At 39.8% G+C, this 16,812-nt stretch overlaps 1 protein-coding gene across 4 annotated transcripts in view; it reads right to left on the reverse strand.

The window, feature by feature from the left end:
- Window positions 1–16,812, reverse strand: part of SPATS2L (spermatogenesis associated serine rich 2 like) — a 79,257-nt gene that overhangs the window by 12,816 nt on the left and 49,629 nt on the right. For 3 of the 4 annotated variants that reach the window (XM_035537042.2, XM_035537043.2, XM_035537044.2), the window contains exons 4-8: window positions 15,603–15,711; window positions 14,109–14,158; window positions 11,863–12,103; window positions 9,144–9,344; window positions 8,674–8,809 (exon numbers count right to left, since the gene is read on the reverse strand). In XM_035537042.2, coding sequence (XP_035392935.1) covers window positions 8,674–8,809; window positions 9,144–9,344; window positions 11,863–12,103; window positions 14,109–14,158; window positions 15,603–15,711 — 737 coding nt within the window. The remainder of the gene's footprint in view (window positions 1–8,673; window positions 8,810–9,143; window positions 9,345–11,862; window positions 12,104–14,108; window positions 14,159–15,602; window positions 15,712–16,812) is intronic. The other variant, XM_035537045.2, reaches the window with a different exon arrangement.

Here is a 16,812-nt window from a genome sequence, read left to right on the forward strand (position 1 = left end):
TGTCTAGAACACCCTTAGCAAGAAAGGAAAAATCCTATGGAATTCAGTAGGGAGCAAAGATGAAAACTTACAGAGGAGAGAAGGACTCATGTTGACAACTAAAACAGGGAAAGATTAAGGAGCAGGCAGTATCAGCAACACATGGCAGATACACAGCTGACTCAGCCAGAAATTTACCAGCTAGATCATCTTCAAGTACCACACAGCCTTCTTGAAAACCTTCCCATAAATTAACCAAGCTCATACAGGAGGTTTACAACCAAAGTTCTGCAGAGTCCTACCCTCAGCTTTTAACAATCAGCCACACTACCTTTAGTGCAGAGGCCACCATCTTCACACTGGCTCCCAAAAGCCAGAGTGACAGAAACAGCCTGGCTGTTGGCAAATCACACAGCAAGGAAAAAAATTGCAGCATATCACACTTTTGTTCCATACATATAACAAGTAAAAATGTAATTTTGCCCTGCCAGATCAATTTGGTGTGACATACATATCAGGGGAAATAAAACAGCATGTTTTTTTTATACAGTAGAGCAAATCAGTTATGAAACTTACTCCTACAATGAAAAAACATGTTTACTCCAGTTGGACCTCAATATTCACCAGGCATAAGCATTAAGCTTGGACTCCAAAGAGTCAGGTGGTAAGAGTCAGGCTTTTTAATCTGAATTGTGGTAGCTTTCTAAAATTAATCTATTTTCTGTTACTTTTTGTAACTACATGGTATAATAAACTGCCTTGGCTTTCACAGCAGGTGACTGAAGTGAGTCTTGCAAGTTCTCACCTGTTTCTACTCTCCACATTTTTTTAAAAATACTATTCAGTACTTCCCAATACCTTCAAAAAGTCTGTACATTTTTGCTTTTGCTATTTCTGTTACAAAAGTGCCTCCCTAGTGTACACTGCAGGTTATACGAACTTTTGGCTGGAAAAAGATATTCAAGCAGCAAGCTCACAATAGCAGAGCTCATTAGAATTGTATTTTGGCCCAGGTGATTCTATGACTGTCCTCCCTCTACTCCATCAAGAGATCCTGACTAAACTGCTTGACCACTAACATTTTATTTTGATGCCAAGTAAAAACACTTTTAGTACTAGAATGAGAATAATGTCATAGTGGTTCAATGTTTCTCATATTTTCCAATCCTGATGTTCTAGTGTTGTTTGTGTCTGATGTACCCTTCAGGAAAGCATTTGGATGTTGCAGTAGTAAAGGCCAGGATTGTGGTGACTGACAGACAGCAACAAAATCAGCATTTTCCTTGTAGCTACAAACTGACATTGAAAAACTAAAGAAAAAAGAAACTGTGCTCAGTACCTTTGTCAGTATCAAACTAGTTAACATAATAAACTTAAGTTTCTTTAACATACAGATCTTCATGGGGATGTCCTTCTCTGAAGACAAGGCATCTGCACTAACTTACACTAGCTGAGGAAATGGACTCTTATCTCTCTCCACATAAGGAATGGAACATACTAATTCTCATCTGGAAGAAAACAGCCACATTTCACAGCTTGGAAATCAAACTACCATGTATCACAGAATAACATGGGAAGTTAATGTTTCCTTAGAAATGTCAAAAGTCAACCAGGTCTAGGAAGTGCTACATTTCTTCTCATCTCATTTAAGTGTCAATTATTAACAAACAGAAAGGAATCAAACTGATTCCTTTCTATCCACAAACAGCATCCTCACTTTGTGGTGTCATTGCTCACCACAGGTGAGTATCTGTAGTTTGGAGCACAGGATTAAGCTCTGTTTGATTTTAGTATCCAGGTGATTTTGAGGTGGGCTTCAGGAAGGAGAGAAGTTTGTCGAAGGAACATAGCAAAGTATAGACTTAACATAGATGACATGCAAATGAGGCCAGGACAGAAACAGTGCTTGTGCTGTAAAGATATGAAATGAGCCTGGAAAAATAGCAGCTGACTAGAACTCATTTTAACTACGAGATTCTGAAGGCAAGAGCCGAAGTGCCCTACTCTTGGTCAAACGGACAGTGATTGTGCCTGGGCTTACATAGGCTGTTAGAAGTCACAATAGCATACCACAGCAAAAGAGCTGCAAACACCAAACTGCAGTAAGGTGTCAGCACAACAATGATAGGGGTAAGTTATGTTGACAGATGCTTCATTTCAGTTTCATGCTCAGATCAAATTCTAATTTTGTTCTAAATTTGTTCTGATGTTAGTGGAAACAAATTAATCTCTCTAGTTTAATGCCTCAAGATTCCACTAATATGACCAGCTATTAGTTCCGCTTCAGAAAAGATGCTTCAGATTGCCAGATTTATAGCCTTACTGATAACAATTAGAAGGGTTCACGATGACCAGAATCTTCTTCGCTGTTGCCTCTTCTAGACATTATGCTAAACCTATTGGTCCTGAAGAGACAGGGACCAAGCTGACAATGAGGCAAACATGCTCATGCACTCACAAGGGTAGCCACAGACGAATGGCACAGAGTTTACTGTTAAAGGTGTAATTCAAATTAGTCCTTTCAAAATCCTTCTAAGCCCCATAAAAATGTCAATTTTCTCCTTGAGGCATTTACTAAGCACCAGTCTTTTCTTAAACGACTAAGAAATTCAAAAACAACAACTATATACATAGTTTGACAATTAACGTTGTTTTGGGGACTGAGGAAGAAAGAGTCAACTGTGGCACTGTGAAGGACTGAAGCAGAGCGTTTCATCCAGGAGGTTAAAAAAAAAAAAAAAAAAGCTATTTCTTCCTCAGCACCCACTGGGGCTCTGGTTCAGCAGGTGATAAGCTCAAATACTGACATACCATTATACATTTTGAGCCCTTTTTCTCATGAGGAAGGGAACGTGACATGGAGCAGCAAACACACAGTCATAGGATACTATTAGAATCTGACAGCTTAGGCTTCAAAAAAAATACAACACTGTTCTCCAGTGACTTTGCTCTGTCTTTGGAACAGACCCCTGTATCTCCCTAAAGTTGAGCTGGTTAATGATTTGCCAACAACACAAGCAAGTTGTAGAAAAGTATGAGGCAAGTAAGTACTGTCCTTGTCTCTACGATATCCAAGCTGAGATTACATGCAAATTCATCAGGAGTTTTACAGGATTTACACAGCAAAACAGATTACATGAATTTTCATTCTGACTGCAAATACAATCTGATGGTAAGCAGATAAACAAAAGAGTAAATCAATTTCACTGAAGTTCTTCCCCTCCACAGAGCACCATCTGGTAATACTAAAAAAAAAAAAAGGCTTTTAATTATTTAAATTATTCAAGTTTATTATGTTTTGCTCTGTATCTATCTTTGCTAACACTGTTCTCTCTAACAGCCAGCTAACGCAGGGGGACTAAGGGTAAAGCCCTTAGAGTTAAGTATCTATTCGCATTTTTCTTGGTAGATCTCTTCACAAACAACTAGGAATTTATTACTTGATCATAAAAACTTGTTTAGAGCTGAAAACTGATATGCCTTTTCCTGAAAAAAGGCTTCATAATTTTACTTACAAATGAAGACCTTAGGATTTGGCTAAACTTTAGTAATTGTATGAGTTGCACCATGGCTTGTTACAATCCTGCACGCTTTTACATAAATCTGTAAAAGATTTCTTTCTTATCTGAGTCTCAGTTATGATCTACTTAGTGGTATCTGAGAATCTTACTAGTTTTATAGTTAGACTAAACACACTCTACTAAGGCAGAAGACCATGGCTCTTCCTGTTGTAGTGCTCCTGATACAGAGGAGAGGTAACTTTCCCAAAAGCACCCTGGAAAGTGGCCACAAAGAGAGCAGAGTCTGGGTCTTTGCTCCTGAGATCTGTTAAAAGTTTTAAGATTATCCCCTTTGTGTGTTTAATAAACAATTTCTCCTTAATCTGGCAACACTAAAATCAGAAAGGGCATATTTATTTTTCTTTCAAAATAACATACAAAAGCAACGATCTACCTGCATGGCCTCCAAAACCAAAGACGACTATGAGACAGTGGAATCTACCTTTAGAAAGCTCTGGAATCCACCTTTGCAAGCTTAGTAAAAAATATGAGAATGAAGCAAGTATCTGTAAAAGACAAAGGGGCCAGAAGGGGGAACTATGCATCTCATTGTTTCACGAAATTCCCCCCATTTTCATGAGATGCACCTGCTTCTTCCACTAATACTCAGCTAGGGTAATTCCAAACTGCTGGAGGCAGCGAGAAGAAAGCAAGCACAGGCTCCTCTCCTGGTGTTGCAGCTATGCAGCCAAGTAGCCAGCCTGAGACCAGAGCTGTTTGCTTAGGTCCTCCTGGACCCTCTAGAAGTAAGGGCAAGGCCTGGCGGCCTAGGCAGAAATGCTGCTCTTTGAAGGTACCTGAAAACAACGCTGGGCCCCAGGAAACCTTAACTTTTGATAGAACACTTTTTCTGTGCACTAACAAGGTTATGGACTGGATCGTGTGACTGACAGGCAAACAAATATTAGAACAAACCTCAAGAGGATTTGTAAATCTGCTCCTTAGAGGCATAAGGTCTACAAAAGGTCAGCTGGCAAACAGACACGTAGACAGAAAGCTAATGAGGACTGCCTGGAAATGCAGAGAGAAGCAGCACAGGAACTCTGCTCAGTGTAAAGCAATAGCAGTCCTGGCGTTTCCAGACATCTGACCATACTCTATCTATCACGTCTCTAACAAAGGAAGCTCTGCGTTTAGTACCACTGAATCTGGACTACGGGAAAGAGAAAACTATTGTCTTTCCGGTTTACCAAGTAGGAATCCCAGTAAGGGGATGCCTATGTTCACTCAGCTCTCCAACTGTGAGCACTGGCAGTATTGCTCATCACCCGGCACTGAGTTACTACAGGTACAAATATGTTCTTTTAAATGAGTCCTTCCGCCATTTAACCACTGCTTTGCTTTGATTTCAAATTAGAGAACAATTGAAAGTCTGCTTTATCTTCCCCAAACATTCAGCACAAGTCCATTACCAGCATTATGTCAATGTTTTACCCCAAGTATGTTGAAGCTTTCGAGTGCTTTTTGTTCACTGTGTATGCTGGTTTTCATGCTTTTTATAAAGCATTGGACATACCAAAGTGTTTAAGATGCAAAGAGTAGAGGCAGCTAGTCTTTGTTTGTCCAGTTCTGCGCACAGTGTTAATTAAACCTGGCCCCTACTACTACAGGGTACTTTCCATTTTTCCATTTGTGGTTGGAAGCAGACTTTATGGGCAAGTAGCAGCTGTTTCTTTTCAGTTCTCCATATGACTGTGTGGACACCCAATATGTGAAAATGATTTGCTGCCAAGAGGTGCTATGAGGAACCGTGGCTCCTTTTGTGCTTTACACATTTCTCTCAGATTTCATGGGGCTCTCTTTTTATCCCTAAGATCACTACTCAGCCTCTGTAGAAAAGTGAGAACAATTATAGCACATGGGTTTCAACCTTGGCAACAAATACCTTAAATGCACTAGTGAAAAGGGAGTTCACCTAGCTTTACTGACCTTCCCCTGCATCTTAAACAGTGTTTAGTATTCTCCCTTTCCTTGCCCTACACTACTGTGTGACATGGCTATGCTCAGACAGATTTTGCATCCAAGCAAAATATTACAATACTGGAGCAGTTTATGTTCTCACACAGAAGTATGCCCAATAGCCATGCCCCACAGCTGGATGTAATGAGCAGAAATACTGACTCAGGCAGAACTGTTAGTACTGTTTCTCATAACTTTCAGGTGCACACGGTAGTCCAGGAAAGAGTGCCCCTTCAGGTTGCTCTGCCCAGCTCTCTTAGCCTTGGGGAAATCAATGCCATAGCAGGCTCTGCAAGAACAGGGGTTAAGAGGACACTAGGTCACAGCAGAAGCACATGCACATGATACTGCAGAAGATGTCTGAGAGAGTGGGGCACCTGTCCAGTCTAGCCCACGGTCTGTAAAATGCTTTGATATCTTCTGGCACAAGAAGCAGTGCATTAAAAGCAAGTCATTATCACTTCTGGGCATGCAGATAGAATTACTGCAGTTGGCAGAAACTCTTGAAAGGCTCTTCAAGAAAGAGAAAGCCCACTGCAGTATTTTTAAACAAACTTCTCTCTGGGATTGTTTTTTTGGCTCCATTTCTTTAAAAAGCTAAATTGGGAAGCAAGCATTGCATTTTTTTTTCAACTGCTTACAGAGGTTCACAGCACATGTGCTCCCTACCACTCCTTTTTTAGATTGTGGGAAGGTAGTATGCACTGTTTTGCCAAATAGGTGACTTTTTAAAAAGCAGCACAGTACTGACTGTGTGTGTTCACAAGTAATTTCCTTCTATTGGTCAGGTCAAACTGTGAAATACTGAGACAGAGACAGGAACTTCCACTGGCAACTGTCACTCAACAGTTTCTGCTGCTAAAAGGAGAATTTTTTGAGGCTCTCTCTGCTGAAGTTTTCAGGATGTCTTAGGCCACATGTGGTATTCATTTATCTCCATATTAATACTTCCATGTGATACCTGGAGGTAGGTGGAAGACATGTCATCTTTGCAATTCTTCACCATCTGTGACTGGCAAAACCATGTCAAGGATAAAAAATGAAGATTCAATAGACAATCTAAAAATATTACTGACTCCTGAAATACAGGAGTCAGTACTAAAAGCAAAAATGTCACAAAAAGGGGCTTTTATCCTACTGTCAAAATGAAGAAAACCAAAAACAAGCCCAAGAGAGACGACAAAAGGTAGTGTGCATTTCAGCATTCAGCTGCAACACAAGACTAAAGCTTGACTGCACAGCTTCACTGAAACTTCTCAGGTGGTTGGTGACAGCTGTAACAGGAACTAGTTATATTCTCATCCAGTTTGCAGTATGGAGCCCATTCAAGTCATCCCTGCAGTTCTGAGCACAGAAAGCACTTAGTTGCTGTTGTACATTGATCTGTTGTTATACACGCCAACCAGCCCACACTCCAGCAGTAACTGGGGGTTGCAGGTTTCCCCAAGAACTCGGGAGAAGCTTTAGAATCACTGTCACAAAAGAGATCGGATATCATTGCCATGCTGGCACTCCTCCCTAGCCTCTAACAACCCTTTGGTTACTCTCTTAGCCTACTGCCTTATTGGAAGAACAGTTTAGCTGAATTTCTTCATTTTCCCTTGACAGATAGGTTGACTGTGCCACAGTAAAACTCCCATGTTCAATAAAGGGGATAAAAATCCAAGCGACTGAGCGGTCACTTAATTACCTTATTCTCCCACTACCACTAGTGATGCTTTGTTCAACTTTTAAGTAATGAAGCTGCTTTGTAAATAACACAAATAAAACCTTCTAGCCCAGGAACACAGCGCATTGACCAAATGAGGTCTGAAGGTATAGTATCATTGACTCTGGTGATTGCTACTCAAATGCAGTGAATTTACAACAGCTGGCAGCAAGTTTTTGTTAATTAAGCACTAGAGACAGCTCTTCACATCTTTTTCAGAGATTGTGTCACCAGATCGTGTTAAATATCCTAGAACTGTTTTTAATTTTACCAAAGGTGTTAAGTTACACATTTTGCTGTTCAAACCAAATTTTCCCTTTATAAATTCAAAGAAAAATTTCAATATTAGACTAAAGAGCTGTAAAAGGCAACATAGCCCAGGTGGAGATTTCCATAAACATGTCTTGACATTATACTCTCCTTGTTGTATGTAATGCCGTGCTATGTGCACAAAATGGCTTTGTGAGGCCTGACTATTCGGAGCACAGATCCATTACATTCTAGAACTTCTGGTATACTATGCTCCAGCAATTTAGGCACTAATGTTGGTAGGAGAAGGAATTAAATGAAGCCTATTCGAAAAAATTTCAGGCTATTTTTCATCATTTTAGGTCTATTTGGATTTACACACACTTTTGAGGTCATTCCCCACCTCCCTTGCCATTAACCTCTCCTACTAAGTAACATTTTAAGTAACATTTTAGTACCAGGCAATACATTTTAGTATTTTTCAGGCTAAAACATGAACTTTTAGAAAATGAACAATTTCAGTTCTGAATATAATAATATAGCCTCTCCCCATGCATTCTTAAATCAGGATAGAGTACTATAAGCCTATTCCACAACCCAAGTAACTATCATTTAAAGATCTAATGAACTGTTACTGTCTGAAAACAAGATTAGACATATGACGTTATGTTTTTAACACGCACAGAAAAATTGAGGGCAAGTGGAAACTATACAGCAAACGAGACCCAGCTATCAGTATACTCAGACAAAATGCCAGAGCTGCCAGCATAAATAGTAAATATAAGATTTCTAAAATCCCAAGAGAATACCTCTACAAAAGAGTTTTAAAGAAGAGATACTACAAAAAGTCCCACAGACAGAATTTTTGGAAAAGTTTAATTTGCTTAGCTATGCTGCCACTGAATATAAAATGAATATAAAATCTGAAAATAAATCACTGAATATAAAAGTATTAGCTCAAGATGGATCACATTGAAAAAAATCCCACTATGTTTTTTTTCTTCCTAAGCACTGCAGTTTTGTCTGCCTTTGTGTATGTAAACACGCACACATGAATGTATTACTGTCTGGTTGCTGAGGAATTTCTTAATGGCACTATTTTTTTTTTTTTAATGAAACCAACCAATGCAAACAGAGTGTAAAACCACCAATAACAGTGACCTGCATGAGCCCCTTATTCTCAGGTGGTGCTGGTGGATCTCAAGCTGATTTACTTACCAGCTGTGTAATTCTGCAAAAGCAGCTTTGATCTTCTTCACTGAATTATCTACTTCCTCTTTGATCGTCATGCGATATCTAGTTAGAGAAACAGTGCAACGCTGCAAGTCCTTTACTGATTTCTCAATGTTTGGCCCTAAAATAGAAAACAAAAACAGCACAAAGTCAGAAAGGTGTTTTTGACTTTTCTGAATGAGGAAGAATGAGTAGTTCAACATGTTTTTTGCCCACAGTAAGATGAAGTCCATGAGCGCAGATTTTCCATAGTTCTTTGGTGTTCTTCAATTCTTAAACATGTACGTTCATATTCATTCCCCCAAACCATGTAACTGTTAAAATAGCCACGACAGTTCAAACAATTTTACTCTCACTTTCCAACACATCTCTTCTTCACATTTGCCTTTTTCTTAGAGGCACCAGCTTTCTGATCACCTTAGTACACAACGACTGAACAGATGGACTTGCTTTACCTCTTTTTTTGACTGAATCATCTGGCTTTGTTTCAGGTTGGGTTGTAGCATTGGATGATTTAACTGAGGAAGATTTTGACTTTGGCCTGCCTAGGTTACTCTGGAGTTGAACTGTTGACTGAAGAGGCTTGTGCTGTTCTACTCCATTCATAGTCTTTGGGCTTAATTCTACAGATACTTTCTGCTGTTCATGTTCTTTGTCTGCAATAGAACATTAAGGTACAAGAAAGGGAGTTAACAAGATTCTCTAGCAGGTCTTGACTCCCTGTAGAAAAATATCACACAAAAAGCAGCAACTGAAGATGTTCAAGACAGAGAAAGATGGAATAATGGCAAGAAAGAGGTAGAACTAAATTAAATGTAATAAAACCACATATCCTCCCCTGTAATTTTTAGGGCATTAGAAGGAAACACCAGCTTTTCTGCATTCCTCCTTTCTGGTCCCTGAAGTCCCTTCCACACAGCCAAGATTCTGTATCTCTGAAGGACCTCATCTCACAGACTGTGAGGTGGCATTAGCAAGGCTTCAGCCGCATGTTCCTCATGGGGAAGAAAGCATAACGGGCTGTCAGCAGAGACCTGGCTGTGATCCTTCTATGCTGTGAGCTGTCTGAAAGCAACAGTGAAATGCTGACAGTAACATTAACTTGATAGGGAAGGAATGAAAACAAATATGACTGACAATGACAAAACAAAGGAGATTACAACACCAAAGGGAGCAATGTGAGACAGGTATTCTTTGGACTCACTTCAACATTTCAAATGGCTTTAGCACAGTGTTTGATTTGCTCAAAAACTATGAAGGCACTGCTTCTGGCCTCCAAGGGATCCCGTTCACCCTTCTAGTCTATTTAGTTCTGTGTACATTTCACTATATATATAGGTTACTTTTGTCCTTAAACTAGCTGCAAGACCAGAATTCTAGCATAACTGAAAGCGTTGAAGAAACTCCTTTCTTATCTACACTACACAAATTCCCAGGAATTTGTTTTACTTCTGCAAGGTAAGCTTCCAAAATATTAAAATTTCACCTCTTTCTCTCAATTTCCCTTCCGTTCTCTCTTTCCACCTCCCTAATCTTTCATTCTCTGTTTATAGAATGGTCAGTTACTAGTTTTCACATATGCCTAAAAGTTTATAAAAAATAAAGTTATGGTAATATGTATTATCTTTATCAACTGTAAAAACGAGAAAAATTCTGAGGCTCTTCTTGCTCTTTGTACGTATAAATCTGGACTGCATCAAATCAAAGAGGAAAAGAAGGAAGACAACCCCAATGCTACAGAAAAAGATCACTGACAACACGGGTATGTGAGTTCTTGCATTCAGGTCTGTTACGCCCTAAAAAACACTTCACGTGCATGGACAATTCAATCTAGGCATCTTTATTGATGCATTTGTCATTTAAAAAAGCACCTCTAAGAAATCTGACATGGCAGATGGATTGTATATAATTATCACATAATATGGAGGAAGAGAGCAAACAAATGTTTACATGTTGCAGAATAAGTTGTAAGAATACTTTTAATATTATGGAAATGCAGAATTTTTTTGCTTATGGCATATTCTATCCAAAGTAAGTATGAGTTTTTAGCAAGGGTAGGGAGTATCTCTCTGACCTTCCACCCAGTTCTTAGGACAAAATTCTTGGTAAGTAGTTCTGCAATTTGGCTTCTATGTGTTACAGAGTGTTTATTTAATTGTACAGAGGTTGACACCCCCAAGGTCCTCTGGAAGCAGCAGAGAATTCATTTCAGGACAATTATCTATTTGGGACGTTGCCTTAAGATGAGTTTCAATAGCTGTATTGCTATCATGGAAAAAGGGATTTCAAGGAAAGTTCTTTTAATGCAGTCTTATGTACTGCTTCAGACATAGGAAGAAAATACAACAGCATTAATCTGACACCCCTAGGTGTCAGAAGTTTGAAATGTGAAGAGCTGAAACACCATTATGAGTACTGACGGCAATTAAAGGAATTATGAGATTTACAAAAGGACACTTAAAAGCAAAAGCTTTCAGAGTTTTTCACTCAGAAAAGGTTTGTTTTCATTGGTATTACTGTAATCATAACTCTGCATCTACTGGAGCCCAGCAAGGAAGAACGTTCTTTGTTACCGTCCCACAGAGCTTCAGAATCAGCATCTAGACCCTCGCAGAAACACATACGTACTTAGAGGCTATCAGAGTGTCTTCTCTCAATACTAAGGCCTTCCTTTCCCTATTAGGGAAAGCCAGTGGAGATCCACTGTGACTAGTCAATTCAGGGAAGGTAAGAAAAAAATGAACTCGTCTGGACAAGGCAATAAAGAAATTCTGTAATATGCATCAGACCCATATGGCCTAAAAATTATTGTCCCAGATAAGGGACCTGATCACTTCTGTCACCATCTAACACTCAAGACGTTTTCTAACCCTATACTCTTCTGTATTTATATCATAATAGTCTGCATCAGCTGGGCCTCTCTAATTACAATTTGGACCTTTTCCCTTTAAAAAACAAACAATGAAACATTTTTTGCAAGGATACATGTTGCAAGGCCTACTGTGCCCGGATCTACTTGTATGACTTTAATTAATAAATACACTTTACACAAACATCTCTGATTTCTTTTCATTATGTTCTACTTTGTGGCAATAAAAAAAAAAACTATGATATTTATGTAAATGGGCTTTTCTCTTGCCAATTTAAAAGGTGTCTTGTGCCAGATGAACTAACCTGTAATTTCTGGACAGACCGGCACTGATGCTACAAATCTTGAGCCTTTGTTCTCAAGAGAAGCAGCTTCCAGTTTCTCATTGGCAGAACCGCTGCAAAAGTTGTCCTTAGAGCATCCATTCAGATTGCAGCCATATACTCCCTGGGGCTCTTGAGATGCCTTCTCAGGCCCATCATTCTTATTTTTAGGATCCTTATTGCCCTGGTGCTGCTTAGATTTGCTTCTTTTTCTCCTATTGTTCTAAAATTGAGAAATATTGCAAGAACAGACATTACACAGTGCAGCTCCTATCAACTCAACATATAAAATAGTCCATATAAACAAAATCATCAATACTCTTAAAATGTCATACAAGTGGCATTCGGTGTAATGCTATTTACAGCCCATTGGTGCTACATAATACATTGTATCTGTTTAGCTGAAAATATGAATGGCTTCAAATAAAAACTGAAGACCCAAACTGTTTTTCCTCCTCCTTCTACACAGAACAATTACAGTGCAAAATAGTAACAGAGACTGTGCTAAGATGATGCTCAAAATGTTTACAGTCAACTTGGACAAACAGTTTCTAACCACAAAGGGCACATCCACTCAGTAACACGGACAATCTCTGAAGGCATCTGTCTAGTCAAATTACGGTGGCTTTACCCTGCTGGGCAGCTGAGCTCCACCATAGCTGCTCTCTAACTCCCCTCCTCAAAGAAAAAGTGAGAGAAAATATGATGGAAAGGGCTCAAGGGTTAAGATAAGGACAGGGAGATCACTCACCAATTATTTTCATGGGCAAAACAGACTCAGCACAGGGAGATTAATATATTGCCTATCACCAGTGGACTAGAACAGTGAGAAACTAAAAATCAAACTAAAACCACCTTCTCCCATACAATCCTTTTCTACACCTTCCCCCTGAGTGGTGCAGGGGAATGGGGGCTGTGGTCAGTCCCTGACACTTCATCTCCGCCACTCCTTCATGGTCACTCTCTGCCCCTGCTCCACGTGGGGTCCCTCCCACAAGATGCCATCCTACCCTGCAGGAGGATACCACAGGCAGCAGCTCTTCAAGAAGTGCTCCCACATGGATCTGTAACACAGGGTCCACCTGTCAGGAGCAAACTGCTCCAGCATGGGTCCCCCACAGGCGGCAGCTCCCCCCAGACCCCCTGCTCCTGTGTGGGCTCCTCTCCACGGGCTGCAGCTCTGGCCTGGGGCCTGCTCCTGCGGGGGCTCTCCATGGGCCACAGCCTCCTCCAGGCCACATCCACCTGCTCCACTGGGGGCTCCTCTATGAGCTGCAGTGTGGAGATCTGCTCCATGTGGGACCCATGGGCTGCAGGGGGACAGCCTGCCCCACCAGGGGCCTTCTCCACAGGCTGCAGGGACCTGGAGCACCTCCTGCCTTCCTTCTGCACTGACCTTGGTGTCTGCAAGGCTGTTTCTCACTCCCCTAGCTGCTGTTGTGCAGCAGTTTCCCACGCCCCCCGCCCTTTCTTAAATCTGCTCACAGAAGCCCAACCAGCGTCACTCACTGGCTCAGCTCTGGCCAGCAGCATGTCCCTTTTGGAGACAGCTGGAGCTGGCTCTGATCTGATGTGGGGCAGCTGCTGGGCTCTGCTCACAGAGGCCACCCCTGCAGCCACCCTGCTACCAAGCCCTTGCCAAGTAAACCAAATACAGAAGTATAATGTGACCAGAGGACAGGTTAGCCACCGATACTGTAGTTCTCCAAGTCATAAAGTGGAGCCTCCAGGACTGCGACTCACAGGACAGCCTCCTGGCACAGCTCAGGATGTATATCCTAAACATATACTTGAAGTATCTGACTTGAGAGCTTCCCTAATACATGACCTCTAATTGATGACTATTATGCATACATTATTCTTACACCTAGCAGAAAAACCTCTAGCACTAACTGGCTGTTACTCTGCAGGATACAATAGCATATTAGAAGTGGTTGTGGTGCACTTAAGCTGTTTTCAGATTCATTCTGTACTTGTCTAGAGTCTGGCTTCCACAAACACATGCTGTCCAAGAAACTCAGAACACTGAGCAAGAGAGACAGCAACAGATGAACAAGATTAGAAATAATGCACACATTTGCTTTCAAGTATTCTGAATACAAGCATGGATGAAGTCACCTATGTTAGCAAAGGCAGACAAAGTATTGGCCAAAATAAAACTACTACATTTAGCTACAGATGGCTGATAAGTAGTCCAAATGTTTTGTTTCTCAAGAGCAAGATCTTACCTTCTTTTTCCCTGTCATATTCCATTCTTTTAGAACCTGAGTTGCACTGCCTAGGGAAAGAAAAGATAAAACATTTCAACAACAGCTCAGCTATGAAAAAGAATTAACATGTTCAGGAACAATTTCTAGTCTCCTACCTGGGCAGCATTTCCATGTGTTGTTGCAAGTTTTCTCATGTTGGGAGAACAAAATGAGAACTGCTGCCTCTCCTTTTTACTTACCAGTTTTAGCTGATTACACTATGCATAGTGGACAGACCACTTGACACTACTGCTTTTTATGCTCTTCATTTCACAAAGTAATTAAGCGGGTGCCTAACTTGAAGCACTAGCATAAGCTTCAGAAAAAAAAAAAAAGCTCAAATTTCTTGCCTAAAAGGAAGACATCTCAGTAACCTTCTATAACACTAGGTAAACACCAGAATATTTTCTTGAACATATCTACAAAGGAGCTGAACAGAACTTCTGCTTATACCCGTTTAGGTAAATACTAACACAGCAAATAAAAGCACTGCCTGAATCAAGAGGCACCATATAGATTTGGTGCATTTGTGAATAGTCCAGTTTGCCTGCACCTGATTTCTGCATATCTTTGTGATTCCAAGTACACAATGTTTTTGACTGCTACATTTCAGTAAATTAATCCAAACCAAAATCAAAACTACCCTGAATTACAATAGATAAGCAATTTGGTGAAATACCCATAATGATTCTGTAAGTTTCACTATCACCAAGCTGTATGCGCAGCCTCAGTGTCCATTTGCTTTTTAAAATATACAGGGCTTTTGAGACTACTGAACTTCTAGTACTTTTTAAGCATCCCTCAGACACAAGAATTTCAAGAGGATTTCCTGGTGTTATGCTATAATTCCTGCAAAGAGTTTCTTGCAGGCTGCAGGGAATGTTCAAAATCCTTGCCATTACGTAGTTATCAGAAAAGTGTTATTTAAATACAAGTGACCCTTTACAAGAGACGGTTTCATGGTGCAAAACGCAAAAGCCAGATACAGATTTAGAGCATCTCAAATGTGCAATGGAGACTTGGCTCAGCCATTACAAATATCAAGGCTATTTGCAAAATTCACTTTGAGGTTTGAATGTCAACATATGCATCAAGTTCAGAGGTTTAGGGATCCAGTTATCTGCTTCAGAACCATCCCCAATTTGTATTAGTAGTCTATCTTCAGCAGTAAATCATATTCCAACATATTCACTTTAAAGAACATTAGCTTTCACACAGAACAAAGAAGGTTGGCAACAAGAATGGCACCCAAAAATGGCAACATCAGAGAGAACAGAAACATCCAGGTCAAACTCATATTGTGAAGAAACAAAGATGCAGACAGCGAGATCAATTACAAAAAAAGTTATCTGGCAAGGTCACAGTCATCTGAGTTTCAACAGAACAAAATAGATTTTGACCCACTACAAGCAGTGAACACTTTAGCATGTAGTTATGTCTCATGCCTTAGTGAAAAAAGTACACTATACTCACCATCCATAAAAGCCTGAACAGCCTTGTCTACATTGTTATCAAACTGCTGTAACACTAAAACTATTTCATTATTGCTTTTGTTCGGAACAATTGATCGGATTGCATTGATCTGGAAGGAAAAAAAGGAAGACAGTAATATGCAGGTTTATCAAAATCACTTAGAAAACGTGGTAACTGTGCAAATGCATGCTTATATAAATGCTTACCATATCCATCGATACTGTTTTATACTGATACATTCTCCTTACCTGGCCCATGCAATTAATGGAAACAATTTCAAGAGACCAACCAAATGACTGGTATCCAGTAAGCCTGAAGCTAAATCCTACCCTCAGTCACACCTGGAGAACTAGTTTAACTAAACTGACAGAATTTGGCCGTAGGTTTCTTTCTCAAATGTTCTGCAGTCATGCAACTTAACAAATCATATCACCTATGAAATCTTAGGATATTTAACTACTTCAAGGCTGTTGTAAGGCCTTGCTACATTGACATTTCAACATGCCTGGTGCTTTTTTAACATTTGGAAAGTAGTGATATACATGAAAAAAAGTCACAGGCTAAAAGGAAGCAGCATTATTTGTAAAAAGTTCTAGTATCTTGTCAGCATAATTTTGGTCTGCTGTTCCATGTACATGTGACCAGGAAGCTTGTGCACCAAAATTCTGAAAAAAGACAAACACTTCCTTGAGAAAACTGTATTGATCATCTATTATATCCACAGATGATTCTGACACACTATACTTCAATTTCACAACGTTTCCTACTGTTGTATGGTCTTCATTACTCTTTTACAGCAAATAGTCATTCAACCCACTGCATTTTAAATACAACATTACTGATGGAATCATGTTGATGGTTTACTTTCTCATGTAATCTGCCTGAAAATAAATAAAATTACATGAAACTTAATGATTACATTGTTTTAATACCAGACAAGCTTTACTAGGTAGTACCACAAAAACAAAAAACAAAAACAAAACAAAAAAAGACTTGGTTAATTGTAACTAGCAAAACTAACAAAAAACTGATAGTAGTTTGAAAAAAACATGAGAATCAGTGCCCAAACCAGTATAGTTGCTCTCAATCAGCTTTCTAAACTTTTTAAACTCTCCAGCACGTATTTACTATTAAGAACTTGTTGCACTGAAAATGTTTAACTGGCACCTTTCTTTGCTTCTTGGAATACATCCTTGTGTACTTTGTTTAG

Source organism: Cygnus atratus, chromosome 6 (genome assembly GCF_013377495.2).
Source record: "Cygnus atratus isolate AKBS03 ecotype Queensland, Australia chromosome 6, CAtr_DNAZoo_HiC_assembly, whole genome shotgun sequence".
Classification (NCBI taxonomy): domain Eukaryota; kingdom Metazoa; phylum Chordata; class Aves; order Anseriformes; family Anatidae; genus Cygnus; species Cygnus atratus.